Genomic DNA, 19276 nt, shown 5'->3' with positions numbered 1-19276 from the left:
GCTTGGGTTGGCTTTTGCCGGTTTCATGGGCGCCCCGTACAAAGAAGTGGGCTTTATCACTGTGGTCTCGCTAATTAAACACCATCATCTAACTCAGATCTCGTCGATGACACGAAGGAATTAAGATAGAGTCTTCTGTCTTTTACTAAACGATCAGAATGGCATGAGCAACAAGAACAAATGACCTCTTCTCCTCGTATGCGACCTGGTTACGTATCAATGGTGGTCATGCCCATGGTTTCTTGTTTTTCATCGCCTCACACGTTGATGTGCCTGGACGATCACTTTTAGTTGCAGATTGAGGTCCAGTCGCGAAAGGCGTTCTTACAGTAGTGCGGGCTCCCACTTATAATTATCATGGTACAGCCAATCCTCCATGTCGGCCTGGAAGGGGCGATTTTATTTCGGTCACTTACTTGCATATGCACTGATATGGCAGATGTCTCCCAGTAAAGGATTCGAAGCATGATCTACACCAATAGAAAGAGGGTATGGCAGCCTGGTAGGTCGTCGCCATGGACATCGAATTCTCCGTTTTGCACTGTCTCCAAATTCAACATCAGGTTTTTACCGTGATAAATACTCAACATGTGATCCTGGTCTGCTCTTTGTCGCGACCATAATCCACGCCTGGGAACCACTTTCCTTGATGTCGAGAAATCCGGAAATACATGTCAAGGTGCCTTGCAAACAAGACAAGGACTGGGATCGGGCACCGGGCATCGGAAAACGCTGTCTTGCAGGCATTTGAAGTTCATTATTGTTTGGCCAACAAACAAAACACGGCGCAAAACGAGTGACCGATCGAAAAGGGTTGACGCGTATCCTTAGGCTTTCGTGGAACCGTGGCACAGCCCGGGAAGAAGCCCAATCAATGAACAGGATAGGAGAAAGTGGCGCCGGTCAGTCTCAGATCTTCATTTGCTGACACTGGGTGGAGGTCTAGTCGACAGAGTCGATCCCTGGTCATCCAAATCAATCTGACAGACCCTTTTTCCGCCTCCACTTGTGTGGGATGCATTCAGGGGAATCCTTCGAGGCTGCGGCGACTCGGCCAGTCCTGCTATTCTTGAGATTGCCCTCGTCCGGACATTCTTCCATTTGAGCCTCATCACTTCTGTACGCGTACGCAATAGCTGTTGAGTTCGAACTATTGCCATCGACGAGCACGAATTGAAGGCGATGCCTCGGACGGACTTTTTGCCTACGGCTTAGGACAATCCATAAATCATGATTCATGACACGCGTGAGACCTTGGAGATCTCTGTGAATCCTTCCAAGATGCGAGCCCGGAATTGTTTCACCTGCTTCATCTCTATCAACCATTGGCCTCGGTGTTGACTCGCCTATCCGGGCTCGTCCAGGTGAAGCCTTGATGGCTCTTGTTTCGTTTTCGTCTCGCTAACGACATTCCCCCGATCCACCTCGATATATGGTTCCATGGTCAGAGATAACCTTTCCGCCGTCGGAGGTTGATAAGAGCAAGCAGGCGTCAAAAGGGGTTCGATATTCACTAGTATCTGATGGTTATCTAAGTTCTATACCTCGCTCATGTGGAGTGCTCTACCTTTTCTGCTTGAAACCAATCGGACATTTGCAGGACGTTGCGATGCTTGATTCATGTGATACCTTTCGCTACCTGTATCACAAAGTCCAGATTGGACGTACTTCTAAGCAGTCGATTCGCCTCATCTGCGTCAACTGCCGATAGAGTAGTATTACCTACGCCAACATCATCGTCAACAACCGTGCACAGGTGCAATTGCATATTAGTTGGCGTTCTATCTCGATGTGATAGTGGTGCATGCACTCAATGCACGAAACGACTAAACGTCGTACGTACGGCTTGCCAATGATTTCGGAGTATGCCTTTCTCTTCTTCAAGCAGAATGTCTCAGCTCTCAACCGCCTTAGTTACCACGCCGATCAACTTCCTCTCCCCCAGCGTCAAGATATAGTACTCTGCTCGTGTCCTGCTAACCTCTACTCTAAAAACCTTGACACCTCCACTTCCTGCTTGTTCCACGCGTGCAATAATATCTTGATACTGGTTTCTAGGATCGAAATCTTGTGTGCTCAGCTCCTCCACGCTGCCACTTGTATGTCCCTTATGGCTCAAACACTTCTCGAAATCCGACACACTAGGCAGCTTTGACCCAGAGTAGCTGAAGACGACGGGCTCGAAGGGCGAGTCTGTGTCCGACGTGTATGTTATGTCAGGTAGGGACTTTAATGAAGCCGGGAGAGTTTCAGAAGAGACGTCCGAGGATGACGAAGTGTTGGTTGGATCGAACTTGGTGCGGGACTCAGACGTCGAGTTGGCTTGTTCATGGCCTCCGGCTTTGGGGTCGGCGTTGGCTCTATTGAGGAAAGACATGTAGGAGGCGTCGTCAGACATGATGAGCGTACTTCTATAGTGTCGGCCGTGGATGTAAATCGCAATGTTGGTTTGCTGAAACCTTGAAAAGAGGTTTGTAGTCAGTGGGTGAATGGTTGGCGACCGAGGAAGTGTCGATGCTCCTGTCAATGTATGCGGCAAACAATGTAGGTGCTTGTTAACTATGCGACAGCTTATTCTGGGAGCGTAATGATGGGAAAGAGCCTTTGTGTACGATCTTAGCATTCGAATTGAATGTCTGTGGAATGGTTCAACTTGGGTTGTTCTGCCTGCGACTCTCACACAGTTTGGTTGGAGAAATTTTGAGGGCTGCAAAGTGACGTCATGTTCTCAGCCTCGTGGCGGTACTAGTACTTACTGAGGAGCTCAGCCTCGCTCTCCAACATGATCCGACGTTGCCAAGTCCTTGTACAGGAGGGTTTGACAAACACTATCAGCATCGACGATGAGAGATTCTGAGGCTATCAGAGCGAAGCTATCAATGCATCGGACCAGAGTGCCGTAAAGTGCACCTCGGGACGCACGGCACACTTGCGCAATGAACAAATGTGATGTACGTTGGTCAAGGGTGTTTGTTGTGCCGGCCGCGGAAGCCTACAAAAGATGATTATGCATCTCTCCTTCCTCAATTGGGTTTTGACATAACACTCTCAAGCGGCTGTGAAGCCGGTCGAAACCTTCAACACGAGCGGCGAAGATAACAGCTGCACTCGAGTCGAACGCTGCCGGCGCTACATACTGGAGGATGCCGCTATATGGGATTGTGCGGGGAAACACCTTGTAAAACCGTTGGATTTCTGACGTCCTTCTTATCAACTGCACGCAGACCTTCCTGTTTGGGCTATACTGGTATCTATCCATCGCAAATACACCTGCTTGGTGAAAAACATGAGCAATGCGCATCTCCGTAGATGCAAGAGTCTGCAGTCTGCACGGAAGAGGAAGGCACGGTAGGCACAGAAAGGAATACATTAGAGCACAATGGATGCTATGGCCACCATGAAAAGGTATATATACGATCGTTGACCTCTTCTATCCCTACAGTTCCTACACTTCTACTCTGCCTCTTCAACGTTTGGGTTCCCAGCTGGTATCATCTCAATATGTCCGCCTTCCGGTCGTGGTCAAGCACCCGTTTCATTTACCTTGCTTTGCTTTTCAGCCAGTTGTCTTGGGCTGTCCCAGTGGAGCTAGAGAAGCGTCAAGAGTATGGCTTGACCGGCGATGGGTTCGATGCAGGCACCAAAAAGCTGGGAAATGCGTACAATTATTGGCTCGAAATGCCCAATGGAACCTGGGACCTTACAAGGAGCCAAAGTGCCCCAGTGACCTCACCCAAGGTGTTGCCCATGGAAGGATCCTCGATCATGATCGAACCAAACCGGACAGCCCTGGTCATCATCGACATGCAGAACTTCTTTCTTCATCCAGATCTATCCCCCCACGCAACCGCTGGAAGAGGTGCCGTTCAGCCAACTGTGAATATGATCAACGGCTTTCGCAAGCATGGCATGAAGATCCTCTGGACTAATTGGGGTCTGACGGAATATGATCTACTGACTATCCCACCTTCCTTCAAGGCGGGTTTCTCTACCAACGGGTCAAATTTGGCGAATGAAACATTTGGCAGCGACATGGGCACCATTGAACAAAATGGCACCACCATTGAAGTTGGCCGCAAGCTTATGAGAGGGGCCTGGAACGCTGAGCCATACGGCGTCCTGGGAACCATGAAGAACGAAGGGATTGCTGCAGGAACAGACCTTTGGTTCAACAAGAATCGTTTGTCAGGGCTTTGGGGCCCACAAACTCCATTGGGAATCTGGCTTCAGGAAAATGAGGTGTCGACTCTCTTCTTTGGGGGCGTGAATGCCGAGTGAGTTTTCGCCAATTCTGTCGTGCTACAGCATTCCAGGGCTAATGAGACTTTAGTCAGTGTGTATGGTCGACTTTGGTGGACGCTTACTTCAAGGGTGCGTGATTTCTGTGGTCTCCGCCATCAACTATAAGGACGACTCTGGCTAACCGGGTGCTTAGGGTACGACGTCATATACGTGGACGACATTAGTCAAACCACCAGTCCCTTTTATGCTATAGAGATGACAAGGTATAATGCGCAAGGTTATGGTAAGCATGTCATTTGCACACCGAGACGAAGCATATACTGACTTTGGGTGTAGGCTTTGTGGGCAATTCGACCCCGATCTTGAAGGCCTTGGGGTAGGAGGCTACGTGTGAAACCCCAGACGAGTCCACAGGTGATGAGAGCAGCAACGACCACAAGTGCCGCAGATTCGGTACCTACAGAGTTGCAGGGATTTAAATTCCAAACACTGGGTAGTTGAACTTGCCACAGTACGAGCACGCTGAAAGAGCCATCAGTACGGCAGGCCGTTGTCTTCAGGTGATCTGTAGTCAAGCCCTCTTTCAAGTCGAGGAGGCCATCTGACCATACGACCGCACATAGAAAATTTGCCAACTGATTCCAGTCTTCTTCTGCCTATACCTCATCCCCTCCTGCATGACCCTGCAAGTTGGCCCTTCCAGAGATGCATGCAAGTACTGACTGTACAGTGGTGAACCAAAAACGCCAAGTCTATTTATTTATTTATGCTTTTATGCCTCACCATTACCACCTTCACTTCTTCCATCTTTCCTTTATCCTTCCTGCGCAGCATAGCATGTCTTTCCCTCTGCGATCTCCGTCTTCTTTTCCTGTTTGCAATTAAGATTGTCTTTCGGACTCGCTCGCGACGAGCTGTTGCTACAGCCGATGACGTTTTCTCTTCCAGGTCTTTGCATTACTAATAATAACATTGCATCGTTCCGACATTTCGAACCTTACACTAACAGCTGCTTGTGCTATTCCATGATTGCCTCCCATGGCTCTCACCATGGATGACACCTGGTCTGAGAGTTCATCAGAGGACGATACTGATCCGACAACTATTCCTCCTCTACAGTCTCGCGCTTACCAGATTGAAATGTTCGAGCACAGCATGCAGGGAAACATCATCGCCGTGGTATGGAACGACGACCTCTACTGCAGGCCTGGTGATTATTGACATTCATACAGATGGGAACAGGGAGTGGTAAGACACAGATGTAAGCATATTGATCTGGCCGTCACCGCTTCCGCCTGTCTTTGTATTCATGGCTTATTTCTCGACGCAGCGCCAAACTTCGCATGGAGGCTGAATTGCACCGATCCATCGGCAAGGTCTGCGCGCTTCTGCTCGATGCCATTCAGACACTGATTGTTCGCTTCAGCGTGTTTGGTTCACAGCGCCCAGTGTCGTTCTAGCTTACCAGCAATATTCTTTTCTCTCAAAGCAACTCCCTGCATTCCAGTTCAGACTGATCACAGGTATGGACAATGTTGATTACTGGACCACGCAAGAACTGTGGGATCAAATCCTACTGAATGTTCATGTTGTGGTTTCTACGCCTCGGATCTTGCTTGATGCCCTCAGTCATTTTGTGTCCCTCCAAGACATTTCATTGCTCGTGATTGATGAAGCCCACCACTGTGTTGCTGGCTCCGACCTTAACACGATCATGCGAGTTCATTATGGGCATTTGAAGGCTTCCGCCTCCAGAAACAACTTGCCGCACATTCTGGGCCTGTCTGCCAGTCCCATTGTCAAAAAAAGCACATCCGAGATTGATCAATTGGAGGCTAACCTCGATGCAAAATGCAAGGCGCCGATGCAGCAGTTCGAACAGTACACTGCGTTTGTCAACATGCCCGAGCTTGAGATACTGACCTTCGAAGAGAACCTTGGTCTTCCATCGGCTCTGTTGACTCGCTTGAAAGATGTGACCGCCGCAGTGCAATTGGAGGACGATCCTTATGTGCACGAACTTCGTCAGAGAGCCGACTTATCAGCTCAAGAAAAACTCAAGAAGATCCTGAAAAGAAACGCCACCTCCGGCATGGTCGAGCTCCAAAGATTTTCGAGGTCAAGCGCAGCCATCCATGCAGATCTTGGAAGATGGGCCGGCGACTTCTACATCACTGCATGCATCCAAAAGCTTCGAGCGGTCGTGTCCTCCGACAAAGACAACCATGGACCAGAAGTCTACCCAATCGATAGTTCACAATTCATCAATTCAGTCCTACGATGCTTTCACGAATCAGCGGATTTGATGTACCCAGACACATCTACTCACGAGATCCTGTCACCAAAGGTCGAGCTTCTTTTCGAGCTTCTTACCCGAGAGTCTCGAACAGCGCTCAGGAGCCTAGTCTTTGTGCAAAGAAAAGACACCGCATTTGCCCTTGCAGAGCTTATCAACAGTCACCCAGCAATGCGAGATTTCCACGCATTTTCATTCGTCGGAGTCTCCAACCCTGCACATCAAGGTGCTTTTGATTTTGCGCAGCTGGCTATGCAAAATGAAAACTTGGAAAGATTCAGACGCGGAGAGATTAACCTCTGCATAGCCACTTCAGTGCTTGAAGAAGGTATTGATGTGCCTGCCATGAACTTGGTCATCTGTTTTGATGAACGACCCAATCTCCGCAGCTTTGTCCAGAGTAGAGGAAGAGCACGACAACAAGAGTCGAAGTTCGTTATTCTTCGCGCTAAGGAGGAGACCCGAGCGAAAGAAATAATGTTTCGAGACCTGGAAAACGAGATGAAGAAGGTACGGGGTGACTCGATTCGTGCTTTTGAAGAGTTGACAGCTGTTGAGCAGTACGAGGAATGTGGTGGCGACATGTTCCGCGTCCCCTCGACTGGGTCAGTATTCGTGCACAATCCCGAAGTAACTTGGAAGCAGTTTCACTGACCATTGTAGGGCCACTCTCGCCTTCCACAATGCCCGACCATTACTACAGCGATTTTGTGACAAGCTGCCGAAAAAAGAGGGAGTTGAAATACCCGAGCTGACGTACTGCATGGAAGGTCGGAACGGGGACGCCGTGTCTGCGAGAGTATATCTTCCGACCTCTTTACCACCGGACTTGCAGGTCTTCCATTCCAAAGCACTCTGGCGGACGGAGAAAATGGCCAAGAACGACGCGGCATATCAAGCGTATCTTGCACTTTACCACGCCGGGCTGTTGACTGACAACTTATTGCCCCGTGAATTGCCGAAAGATTTTGACGGTCAAAATGCGCCAGATAACGAGACTACCACGGGAGAAGGTGTGTGTGCCGTACAAAGCCAATATGATCCGTGGCCCATGGTGACGAAGCTGTGGTCGATATCCGGTCAAGTATATGCGCACCAGATCGAGATCAAAGAGGAGCACCACGATCACCCTTCGTTGTACCTGCTCCTGCCCCTTAGAGTACCAGCAACATCCTTCCCCCTCTACATGACAGGAGATCAACCCGTCCATGTTTCCGTGCATCAAGGACAGGAAGTCGCCAGCAACATCACCGTAGCACGAAAAGTCAGCCTCCACTTACTGTCGACCATCCTTGGTAGACGTCTACAGGGTATTACTCCGAGCCAATTTCCATTCCTACTTGTACCCATTCTCGATCAGAGCTTTCTCGAAGACTGGTACATGAAGGCGTGCGACAGTCGGCCTATGTTGGACGTCTTGCAGGATGGCACTTTTTCTAACTCGCAGTACCTGCTGCGATACTGCGAAGAGTCCGTTCCATACCTCTATCATCACCAAAATAACAGTAGCGGCGTGCCAGAAGTCGGCAGTGTTGACAGTGCAAGCATTTTTGCGACAAAGCTGACTCGAAGATTGGAGTTTTTATCTCCACCAGCATTTGCAAAACCGGCCGAAATCGCTGAAAGCAAGCTTCTTTCGGTCGTCGATTGTGTTCTCTTAGGACTTGCTGCGGATTATGGGCGTCTGATGTTACTTGTCCCTTCCATGACTCACATGGTTGAAGTCGCATTGCGTTCTGCTGAAGCATGCAAAGGCCCACTCAAGCGGCTCGATTTCAAAAATCTTGACATGGTCTCGCAGGCATTGACACTGCCCAGAGTTGGCGCCAACAACTACGAGCGCTTGGAGTTTCTGGGAGACGATACCTTGAAATTCTATGCCTCCTTCCAGGTTTTTGTCGACTATCCTCACCATCCGGAGAATCTATTGACTATCGAAAGAGGGCGTCTGATCAACAACCAACGTCTCCAGAAGACCACACGACTACTTGGACTGGATCGCTTCCTTACTCAGCACAAATTTTCCTGTGCCCAGTGGACGGCCGGTGTCAGCCGCAGTCCTGTGACGGACGAGGTCCCGATGAAGACACACCTCTCATCGAAGACGCTAGCAGACATTGTCGAGGCTTTGATCGGTGCTGCCAAGATGGACGACGCAACGAGCGACACACGCGAAGCAAAAGTCATCTCTGCCCTCCAACTATTCCTTGACGAAGTTCAATGGCGAACTTTGGCGGAGAACATAGAGAGACTGACGGTCCGGAAAGCTTCCTCCGTTGCAGGTCTCGACCTTCTGAAGCCAGTCGAGACTCTGATCGGATATCCATTCAATGACCGTTCGTTGCTGGCCGAAGCCTTGACTCAATCGTCTCTCGGAAGAGGTGTTTCGTCCTATGAAAGACTTGAGTTCCTGGGTGACGCCATTCTCGACCACATTGTCAAGACGAGGCTATTCGACAGCCCGCTCATGCTCGACCCTGAACAAATGACACTCCGTCGTCACGCCCTTGTCAGCCATGCCACGCTTGCTTTTTTCGCCTTACAAGCATCACATTTCCGCAGCACCATTGATCTGAAGACTGACTTCCGCTCACAGAAGACAATCCAACAAGAAGCGACAACGACTGTCTTTCTCCCTGACTACATCAAGCGTCTTGGCAGTCGGCAAGACTCGGCAAGCCGAGAGTTGACGCTGGCGGCGTATAACGAGATCCGCGACACGATACTTACGAGCTTCGAGCAGGGAAGGATCTTCCCATGGTCGGCACTCTTGCACCTGCGAGCTCCAAAGTCCTACTCGGACATAATCGAGTCAATCCTCGCCGCTGTCTTCATCGATTCTGGTGGGAATTTTGATTCATGCATAATGGTCCTCGACAAGCTTGGATTCATGAAATTAGTGCACCGATTCGTCACAGAGCGAGACCTGGACGTGCGACATCCAGAAGCACTTCTATCCCAGGCTGCGATGGACTGCAAGCTGGTCGTGAGTAACAGAAAGACTGGGTGGCGTTGCAAGGTCATGCTGAATGGAGAACGGATCGCACATGCCAAGAGAGCGAGTTGCAAGGACGAAGCGCAATGCAGAGCAGCTGAGCATGCACTTCTGGTCCTTTCGAGGAAGAGGAAGGCGGAATCCCTGGAGCAGGAAAACCCTGCGGCGTCCGCTCAGAAAGAGGTGGAGCCAGATACCATCGACGATGATGAGAATGAGTGATCGGGACAGGATCGCAAGTGCCTACGGCGAAGGAGAAAGAGAACGACAACAGGCTTCCTGAAGGGCAGGTATCAAAAGAAACGAAGTCATGAATGGCACTTCCATGATGTTATGGGTAACGAGGTTGTCACGAGTAATGAGTCACGAACGAACCACGAATACGCCACGAATGACCAGAAGATACGTGTTTCAAATGCAGTGTTTTCTGTTTTCCTCTCAGCGTTTATGGCTCTAGCAACTTGTACAGCAGCTTTTCAAGCCCCTTCCAGATGTCGAAGAACAATACTCATTGAGTACAAATAAACCCGCAGTCCATGTAATCGTGCTTGAATGAAGTTCTGCCTATTCCCTAAACGCCACGCTCATGACCATAAGTTCAAAGGATGTAGCTGTGGAGTGTTGTAAGCACTTCAACCCTCCTTTTCGGTAACCGCGACGCCCGTTCTGTTGATTTAGAAATCCATACCAACAAGATACCCCTCGAAGATGCGCATGAACTTGGCCACAAAGGCCTCGAGGTGGAAAATGACTTTGCTGCCCAGATGTATGCGATGCTCGTAGAACCCGGCCCACCTCACCACCTCCGGCTTGAGAGTGTCGTCCACTTCCGGCAACGCCACAAGTTTCCAGCACAACAGCTTTAGCACCATCGTCGCCGGAATACAATGGGAGAGCAGGTCGTAAAGCTTCGCTCGAGTCTGTAAGATCATGGCCGGCGAACGCTCCCTCACAATATCTTTGGCAATCTGCTCGATCAAGATCTCCCAGTCTGGCGGAGGGATGGGTGTCTTCTCGCTTGGTTCCGGGTGTTGCGCGTATACGGCTTCGAACATCAGAAGTGCCTTGCGCAGATTGCGGCCAGAGTCTTTTGCAATTCGCTCGTTCAGCGCCGGGATGACCTTCCAATTCTCCTTCTTGCCGGCTTTTGCGAGGGCGTCACAGATATCGGCTTCAGTGGGTGCAGCGACACGCACAAGCAGCGTACGACTACGGATCGGGGCGATGATGCCTGCCGTGCTGTTCGCCACAAGTATCAGCCGCACGTTGGCACTGTACTTTTCCATAGTCCGTCTCAATGCTGCTTGAGCGTCGCGACTCAGGCCATCGGCTTCATTGATCACGACCACTTTGAAACGCTGTTTCGCCGAGAGGTCGACCTGTTGCGTCTGTGCCACTTCTTTCAACAACTCTTGGATGACCACTCGGTCGTAGTTGCCGACATCGCTGGGTGTGATTTCGAGATGGTAGACAGAGGAGACGACGTTGAATTCGAGTTTGCGATTCGATGAGGTTGTAAACATACGTGCATCGATTTTGATCTTCTCCACCCCGCTGCCATAGATAGCACGGAGTGTTGCTAGGATGCGAGTCTTTTTTCCAGCGCCAGACGGGCCGTAGACGAGCAGATGTGGGAAGTCTGCGGAGGATGCCTGGCAGATTGAGGTTGATTAGCGTCCCCAAGTCATGCTATCTAATGAAGTGTCTTCTTACCAACGACGCGAGACGGTCAGAGAGGTCTTCATGGTATGTGAGGGCATCGAGGGAGCGCGGCCTAAGCTTGTCAACCAACAGCGCCATTATTGAGGTCGTTGATATTGTGATGAACTCGTGCTACAATGACAATATGGAAATGGACCGTTGGAGCGAAAAGAATAGACAGACGCGTTTGGACGCGTAAAGTGCAAGTGACGTAGCCTATTTTCGCTCAAACGTTACAATTTGAAGTCATGGTCAGATGCAGTCCTGCTTCAAGCAGATCATTGTGCCCGCAGTAGCTGGGGCAAACAGCTTCTATCAAGTCGTCCTGGATCAAGGGAGGTATGAATTCTTGCTAAACTACTATGAAAGTCATTGTTGTGCACAGTTACTGGTGACTGTCGAGGCTCGCCAACTGTATGCTTCCCAGGAAATGACCAGTCTTATGGCCAAAAATGCCTAAAGCGTATGTTCTCTCCTGTATCTTCTCTTCGACTTGGGCGGTATAGCCATCTGAGTATGATAAACCGTCAAGTTCAGTGCCTCTACCACTTGATTCTCCGAGTTTTGCATGCCAGAGGCTTGCGATTTCCCAAAAGCCGCCCTTGCTGCTGAGATACTCTGTTCCATGTATGTTACCTGTCGTAAGACATCTGGGGCTTGTCGCATGGCTCGTAGTGTCGGCAACATATATTCTTTCGTGAGATCTTCCATGCCATTCCACCATAGAGTATATTTACTGAGGAGCGACATCAGAACGTCATACAGCTCGTTGATTCGATCCTGCAGGGAGTTGTCGATATCCTGTGCAACAAGTTGCTGATACACGCAGGCGTCGAAAACATAGGTCAACTCGTCCAAAAGCCTCTGTTCTGTCCTGCTGGGCAGTGCTGTGTACCTGCCGCGGTCAGCATGGATGTGCAAATGAATCATCAACCACCCACTTAGCAATCAGCTGTGCCATCTGCCTGTAATTACACCAAAGATCCTGCTGACTCGGCACAATTCTGAAGGGTGCAAGAGTCTTGATGAAGGACATATTGCTGATTTGCTTTTCGACCCTGTAGTTGCAATGTTGCAGTCGGACCAGCAGTGGGCAGCTTTGACACAGGATCATACATGAATTCGGCCCGCATGAGTTTTCAGAATTTCCATATGCTGACAACAACGAGCCCAATTCTATGATCTCCGTCCCAATCAATTCGAAACCAGCCTTGGAATTTTCTGGCATATCCGACTTCTGTATATTTTCCAAAAAGTCTTCAAAAGGAGAGTGCGAATCATGATTGGAGGAAATGTTTGTTTTTGGCGGCGTTGTATGAGCGGTTGACACTGAAACTGTGGAAAACTGTGTGTCGTTGTGGTCGGTGTTGTTCGAGGACGGTGATGAAAATTGTTCCTTCTCATTCAAGACTTCCTGATTCGATTCGAACTGGATCTCGGGATATCGAGCATATAAGGAAAAGAGTTCAGTCTCTGTGAGGTCAATTGACTCGGGCATGTTGTTGACCGCCTCTCTGGCAGAATCGCAGCCCGGTAATGTTCGTGAAGAGCGATGCGGCCAAATGATAAGTCGCCCAGGCCAGCAAAGGCAAGAAGAAGCCAAACCAGGACGTGGAATGAGTGCCATCATGTCACTTGCACCCTGGAAAGTAAGCACAAGGAAGGAAGGAGCACTTCGCAGTGACAAGTGCTGCCACGAGTCACCGTGGTTGAGGTGCTTCAGTGATTCAACATACAGGAGCACAACATTCTAGGAAAAAGATTGAACACTTGAAGCACTTTGATTTCTTTCAGCATCATAACGTGGATTTGCCAAATACATTCCAATACAGGCAGTGAGGAGAACTGCCTGCTTCGCGGGAAGATAAGTGGCCTTGCAAACTGCCTTCCGTTGAGATCAAAAGGCATAACGCCGACAGATCTCGGAAGCAGGAAGCTATTGCTCTTCGCGCATTGACTAATTGGCACCTCACTGAGACAGATGTGACAACTTAAGTTTGGGCGATTCGTGTCCTTTGGAGATGATACTGGCTTTTCAGGTCGCCTCAGAAGTAGACTTCTAGAATGACCACCCCTGACTTCGAGCAGAGTCCAAGGCCGAGCTGTATCCACTGTGGTTGAATGTCCCTGGCATGGATCGTCCAGAATCATCTGGGCTAGGCTCTGCGCTTTCTTTCTGATTCACTCGATGCACCGAGGTACTACCGGCGAGATCTTCTTCAGTGCGGTTGCTCTGGTGCTCCTGACCGACATCATGTTCAGAACGTGTAGCCGTCTCGGTCTCGGCCTGGCTTGGGTTCTCGCCTGCGGGCATAGAATTTTGAGAGTTTTCGGCGGTCGAATCTTTTGGTCCAAAACTGAAGCCTGGTGGAGGCTTCAGATCGTCATCGTCTCCTGGCAAATGAGTGTCCACGATATTGTTACCGATGCGTTGGAGTACCTTGCCGACAATCGCCTGCACCGATCTGTAGAAGAAATAAGAAGCCGACAAGACTCCCATCACAATTACAATCCAGCTGACGTTGACTGCTCGATCCCGTCCAGTGGCAGTCCGTCCTCCAACTCTGCTGGTGATCATTCCAGTGTTCCGAAAATTCCACCACTGAAAGGGATTCAGAATCATGGTTCGCAGGAAACTCAGCACACCCATCCTATTACATCGCGCGGTCAGTATTGTGGCCCCGGCTGTATTTCAACAAGACGTTGGGCTTTGGGTGATACAGAAAAGTGGCCTAGACATGGTAGGAGTAGGCAACTTACGAAACAAGACCTTTCATGAAGTGCTGTGCCCAGCTAGAAAGTCGACCTTTCGACTCATTCAAGTCCACCTCCCGCCAAACATCCTCGCGACCAAGAAAGGTATCGTATGGTTCGGTGTAAAAGTTAATGATCGGATCGGCAATAAATCCTAGAAAGAACATGACAACCGCCATTGCCAACACAGTCAAAACGCCAGAAGCGAGACTGCTTCCAAGAAATTTCTGGACAGCGAGCCTGTTGAAGTTGAACTGGTAGCCGCATTGATGACACTTCCACAACGACCCAGGTCGAGCCACCTCAGTTCTTGATCTTTTAAGACAATGCTCGTGTATGTACCTCATTCCACCCCTGCAAAGACATGGTTTGAGAAGCCGTCCGTAATCATCCTCGTCACTCTTGTACTCAACAATAGGTCGTTGCAAGGCTGGGGGAAGGCCAGGGGGCCAAAGAGAAATTGTAGCAGGCACGTCTTCAAGACATAGACGACAGGTTCTTGTGGGATATGTCCATTCTGGTGTTGGGCCGGGGTCGCCATTTTGTGCACCGCCTTCGCGGGGTACGTTCTCTGTGGATGTCATGCTGCGGAGTGTGAGGGTTCGCCTAGTATTAGCCAACTCTTTTGAGATATACAACAATGTTCCTCGAAGAGAGATCAATAGACATGGTAACAGAGCAAATTCAGACAAGAATCCAGGCAGACATTGTATGCGGACAGCGCGTGTGAATTTCAAAGCCCAGGACCCGCGCGCGGGTCATCGCCCTTGGTTACGCAAATACAGAGAATGCCGAGCTCACACAAAGAGCATATCGTTATAATTGCCAAATGAAAGTGTGACTGAAGGTGGAATGGGTTATTCCAAGGTACCTGGTAGAAATTTGGTTGTCACAAGAAGTGAACAGATGGTCGCCAAACCTTCCTGAGGCGAGCCTTGGTTCTCCGACCACAAAGGACTACGCGCGCTGCTGGTGCTTGCATTGCGCGGAGAGCGTTGCCTACGACCTCCATTTGCATATACCGTCAACTTGCCGTCTCCTAAAGCTGCTGCATTCTCACCGTCGACAGTCTAGTTTCCCTCGACCGCACTTCGAGTTCAACGTCCTGTCAATAGGCATTTGGTCATCCGTCTACTCCCACCGCCCAGAATGGCGGACAGATACTCCTTCTCGCTCACGACCTTCTCGCCCAGGTATGTGTTCTGTTTTCTCTATGCGAGTGTCACCATTGCTAACGCTGCTCAGTGGCAAGCTTGTCCAAATAGGTATGACTGAAGATGCTCGTATTTCTACGCTTGGAAGCTCACAAGGTCGCAGAATACGCCCTCAACGCAGTCAATCAAGGCGTCACGTCGTTAGGGATAAAAGGTACAACCAACCCATCAATATAAGGCAGTCTGCTCACATGGATACCCAGCAACGAATGGCATCGTCCTTGCAACCGAAAAGAAATCATCATCTCCTCTCATCGACGCTCCTTCACTTTCTAAAATCTCCCTGATAACACCCAACATCGGCATGGTCTACAGCGGTATGGGTCCAGATTACCGAGTGCTGGTAGATAAAGCTCGCAAGGTCTCGCATACAAACTACAAGCGTATCTACAACGAATACCCTCCCACGCGGATATTGGTTCAGGATGTTGCGCGAGTGATGCAGGAAGCTACTCAATCAGGCGGTGTACGACCATATGGTGTAAGCTTGTTGGTTGCCGGATGGGATGACGGTATCGAGCCAGAAACGAAGGAGGCCAAGGAGGGTGAGACTGAGGCTGAAGCAAAGTTGGCCAGCAGGAAGACCGGCGGCATTCTAAAAGGTGGACCAAGTCTGTATCAAGTCGATCCTAGCGGAAGTTACTTTCCCTGGAAGGCGACGGCCATTGGCAAGAGCGCGACGAGTGCAAAGACGTTCTTGGAGAAGAGATACAACGACTCTTTAGAGTTGGAGGTGAGTTACTACAGGACCGTTGGGTCAGACTCAGAGATCACTAACGTCCTGTTTTAGGACGCCATCCACATCGCCTTGCTTACATTGAAGGAAACGATTGAAGGAGAAATGAACGGCGACACTGTCGAAATTGGGATTGTTGGAGAGCCGGCAGACCATCTCCTGGGATACGAAGGTGTTGACCATGCTACCGGCCCTCGCTTCCGCAAACTGAGCAAGTCGGAGATCGAGGATTACCTGACCAATCTGTAAGAGGTTAATAGGGTCAGAAATGAGAGAATCACACCCCGCCAGGCCTTCTGGTACTTGGGAGCTGTCAAGGATTCGAAATGGCGACACCGTCTCTGCGTTTTTGTCTGCATTGCTATGGCGCAGGAGGGGAAATGGTCATTGGGGAAACCGCACGGCTATGGAAACCTTGCTTGCAAACAAAATAGTCGAATGAGAACCTCCCGTCGAGAGTGCTGTCTCAGAGAGACCTTATTGTTGTTGTTTCTGTCCCGCAGCATGTGGTGAACAAGCATCAGCAGACCCAAGCATCTTAAGCATGCCCATGGGTACTGATTGGCCTGTCTCTACGCGAGGAAGTAGGATATGTTATTATGCATGATTGAGTTTCCTGGGGTTTCGGTAGCGTGATGAAGCAGTCACGGCTACCATGATATAAGTCTCAAAATGCGGACAGTACAAATGTTAGTGCATACAGCAAATTCAGCTACCATCAAAAGCAACGAGCTGCTCGTAATACGAAAGCATGAAAGTGGAACCCTTCTTGATCCAATATGAGGTAAATGGTCATTCCTTCGTGATAGACATACGCTAAGACATTATTTCCTTATGGCATACAACAGACACCGCTCCCACCAGTCCCGAAGCATAAGCACTGTGGCTCGACCATCATCCTTCCTTTCGGTCCCATCTGGATTGCCCATGATGAGGGCAAACAGCCAGAAAATGGCGACAATCCACGCCGCGATCGCATTGCCCAGGCTGATGATCGGCGAAACGAGGTGTATTAGCACCAGACACACCGGGCTGAATTCGAACATATGAGCATCGCTCAAAGATTTCGCGTAGATGAGTTGGAGATGGTTCCGAAACACCGGCGCAACCATTCTCACAAACGTCGTGCTCGGAGAGCATTCTCCACGACATAGTCGTAGGGGAAGGAGAAGTGTAAAAGTGAGGAGGGCGAATATAGTATACATGGCGCTGAAAATGCAGTGGAATGGGTCAAGGAAGGACATCCAGACCTAGATATATCGTTAGCATAGCGTACCAGGAGACGCGGATGGAAGGACATACCAGAATCCAAAGCGCATGGTCATCAACTTCGTCTTCGTCGTCCACGTCTGACTGAACATACCGCAGGACGGTGGAGTTGTCTTCTAAGTATGCTGAATGTGTGCGACTCCCTGCCTGGGGCATGGTCCCTCTATGCGACGCATAATGTGACTGTCTGGAGATCTTCTTTCCTACCACCCCCTCTTCAGCTCTAGGAGCGAAGTGGTATTGGTGTTTCGCCAGGTAGATGTCACCATCTGAGGCAGCGGAACTTGATCCGTCGCTAGATGGAGAGCTCGGAGCTCGATGAAGTCCTGTCCTTGGTGAGGAGACAGTATGTTGGGTATTTGACTGGAGATGTGCCGCTGGTGGTTGCGCTGGCAGAAGGTTCGCCGTATGGGTCAGATTGGCTTGCTTGAAGTTTCTCTGAGTGTCGTAGTACGCAACAGAATGGCTCATAGGTGGTGGAGGAGGTTTCGGGGCCATACTAAATGGCAAAACGGCGGATGGTCTGTGTCAAGGTAGCACGTTCTCATACTCGCATCGCAGGATGACGGTAGAGATGTGATGTAGGTGCAGCAACAACTGCCCGAAGAGCTGTAGCAGAACGAGAGCGAGAAGACATGGGCAGCAGACACTGATATATCAACATGATCAAGACAAGGAGACACTGCAGGGAAGGGAACCAAGACGAGGGTCTTGTCTGCTCACGAAATCCCACCTTTTGAGGTCTTGACGCCGCTGGCCAAGCAGCCAAGTAGTCTTGGTATCTTGGCCTTTTGTAACGATGCAATCTGAGCGGGTGCCGGCATGATACACTGCTCAAAACCCTTGAAGTCAAGACTTCGCAGGAGTGATGTCTGGGAAGTAGTCTGTAGAGATGCTGCCGGTCGGCTACCTCGTCTTGATAGCCTGTGGACGCCTATTGATTGCTAGCATTGATAGTGAAGGTCAGGTTAACTTATCAAAGACAAGGACACATGCCTGGCATGCCTAGGCTCGCCAAGTGAAAAGATTGATCACGACTTAGGGTCCCGGCGCAACCTGGCGAATTGCATGCCTGTGTTTGGCGGAGAACGTTTATTGGAGCCTTGGGGTTTTCTTGGAGGTTGCGAGGCCTCAAAGCGGAGCGTGTTCAGGCCTCACTTCAAGCACTCAGTTCATGATCGTAGACGCAACACGTGATGACGCAACATATTTCCGGCGGAGTCCTCGCGTCGTTGAGCCTTGTCAATACGCAGCCGTATCTGATGTTTCGTGGGTCAAGGTCACTTATTAGTTGATACGAAAGTGACTACTCGGGTGTGAAGGACATGAAGATTGAAAGTTGTCCTTTTCGGACGGCAACAGCTGCCTGCAATATCTACTGAGTATTGACCTAGGATATGGAAGGAGCCTTTGTCGGTATCGAGAAGGCAGAAGTAGATCCAAGGTTATGCAAAGATTGCTACCCATTTACCGATCCAAGAAGCCCATTAGAGATCTTGGTACTTTCGCCAAGTTCTTTTGACTTCATAGGTCTCGGTGGTGCATTGAGAGCAATTATTTGGCAGTGTTAGTGGGTTTCAAGTTGGCAAACCACATAACCATAGTTCAGGGATGGGTACGACTGATAGTTGCGCTGCATAGGGCCGTAGAGAAGATCCCAGATTCTCCCTCGGCCTTTCAAGCCGGACGATTCCACAACAGATCTTGCAACCCAACGATGGCAGCACCTTACCATCTGCATTGCCGCCACGGCAGCGTGGACGGCCCTCGCACGAAGGAGGGCACACAACAGTCCTCAACCAGGTGATCCAATGTATTGCGAAGAATCCGCACAAAGCCTCTCGTTGGAGCTCATTCGTTTGAGGACGTCCTGTCGTACCACACAGCCGGATTTGAACCAAGATGCTGTGTGTACGACCTTCATGTTTGGTAGCCATGCGGCCATCCGGGTCATTTTCTGTGCATGTGTAACATGTCCTTCGAAAGTCCGGATTGCGCTAACACAGCTGCAACTTACCGGTTGGCCGGATGATCAATTGCAGCACAGAATCATGTGATCTGGATCTGAT

General features: G+C 50.0%; 8 protein-coding genes across 8 annotated transcripts; 3 read left to right on the top strand and 5 right to left on the bottom strand.

The window, feature by feature from the left end:
• Positions 1–1894: 1894 nt before the first annotated feature.
• EDD37DRAFT_648935 (uncharacterized protein) lies at positions 1895–2398 on the bottom strand (the record flags this gene model as incomplete). Its single annotated transcript, XM_062818081.1, has 1 exon — positions 1895–2398. The coding sequence occupies one exon, from the start codon at positions 2396–2398 to the stop codon at positions 1895–1897; it is 504 nt and encodes a 167-aa protein (XP_062672400.1).
• A 418-nt stretch (positions 2399–2816) lies between these two features.
• EDD37DRAFT_627467 (Isochorismatase-like protein) lies at positions 2817–5048 on the top strand. The gene is made up of 4 exons (XM_062816371.1): positions 2817–4274; positions 4331–4371; positions 4436–4525; positions 4579–5048. The coding sequence occupies exons 1-4, from the start codon at positions 3310–3312 to the stop codon at positions 4620–4622; spliced, it is 1140 nt and encodes a 379-aa protein (XP_062672399.1). The 5' UTR covers positions 2817–3309; the 3' UTR covers positions 4623–5048.
• A 4-nt stretch (positions 5049–5052) lies between these two features.
• Positions 5053–9981, top strand: EDD37DRAFT_350774 (uncharacterized protein). The gene is made up of 5 exons (XM_062811771.1): positions 5053–5421; positions 5475–5503; positions 5573–5618; positions 5669–7143; positions 7202–9981. Exons 1-5 carry the CDS (start codon positions 5281–5283, stop codon positions 9753–9755), a joined length of 4245 nt encoding a protein of 1414 aa, XP_062672398.1. The 5' UTR covers positions 5053–5280; the 3' UTR covers positions 9756–9981.
• Positions 9982–11454, bottom strand: EDD37DRAFT_350882 (replication factor C subunit 5). The gene is made up of 2 exons (XM_062811772.1): positions 11247–11454; positions 9982–11185 (listed from the first exon to the last, which is right to left on the bottom strand). Exons 1-2 carry the CDS (start codon positions 11331–11333, stop codon positions 10208–10210), a joined length of 1065 nt encoding a protein of 354 aa, XP_062672397.1. The 5' UTR covers positions 11334–11454; the 3' UTR covers positions 9982–10207.
• Position 11455: 1 nt separating this feature from the next.
• Positions 11456–13284, bottom strand: EDD37DRAFT_350901 (uncharacterized protein). Its single transcript, XM_062811773.1, has 3 exons — positions 12971–13284; positions 12176–12876; positions 11456–12129 (listed from the first exon to the last, which is right to left on the bottom strand). The coding sequence occupies exons 2-3, from the start codon at positions 12862–12864 to the stop codon at positions 11691–11693; spliced, it is 1128 nt and encodes a 375-aa protein (XP_062672396.1). The 5' UTR covers positions 12865–12876; positions 12971–13284; the 3' UTR covers positions 11456–11690.
• Positions 13285–13293: 9 nt separating this feature from the next.
• EDD37DRAFT_608068 (uncharacterized protein) lies at positions 13294–14572 on the bottom strand (the record flags this gene model as incomplete). The annotated part of the gene is made up of 2 exons (XM_062815027.1): positions 13294–13885; positions 13995–14572. 2 exons carry the CDS (start codon positions 14570–14572, stop codon positions 13294–13296), a joined length of 1170 nt encoding a protein of 389 aa, XP_062672395.1.
• A 402-nt stretch (positions 14573–14974) lies between these two features.
• On the top strand, positions 14975–16668 carry EDD37DRAFT_627435 (proteasome subunit alpha type-2). Its single transcript, XM_062816370.1, has 5 exons — positions 14975–15181; positions 15234–15253; positions 15306–15356; positions 15406–15935; positions 15993–16668. Exons 1-5 carry the CDS (start codon positions 15138–15140, stop codon positions 16185–16187), a joined length of 840 nt encoding a protein of 279 aa, XP_062672394.1. The 5' UTR covers positions 14975–15137; the 3' UTR covers positions 16188–16668.
• EDD37DRAFT_627434 (uncharacterized protein) lies at positions 16669–17892 on the bottom strand. The gene is made up of 2 exons (XM_062816369.1): positions 17241–17892; positions 16669–17188 (listed from the first exon to the last, which is right to left on the bottom strand). The coding sequence occupies exons 1-2, from the start codon at positions 17703–17705 to the stop codon at positions 16763–16765; spliced, it is 891 nt and encodes a 296-aa protein (XP_062672393.1). The 5' UTR covers positions 17706–17892; the 3' UTR covers positions 16669–16762.
• Between the last annotated feature and the right edge of the window lie 1384 nt (positions 17893–19276).

Source organism: Exophiala viscosa (genome assembly GCF_022695815.1).
Source record: "Exophiala viscosa unplaced genomic scaffold EDD37scaffold_3, whole genome shotgun sequence".
In the NCBI taxonomy this organism is placed as follows: domain Eukaryota; kingdom Fungi; phylum Ascomycota; class Eurotiomycetes; order Chaetothyriales; family Herpotrichiellaceae; genus Exophiala; species Exophiala viscosa.
This window is presented reverse-complemented; position numbering and strand designations above follow the sequence as displayed.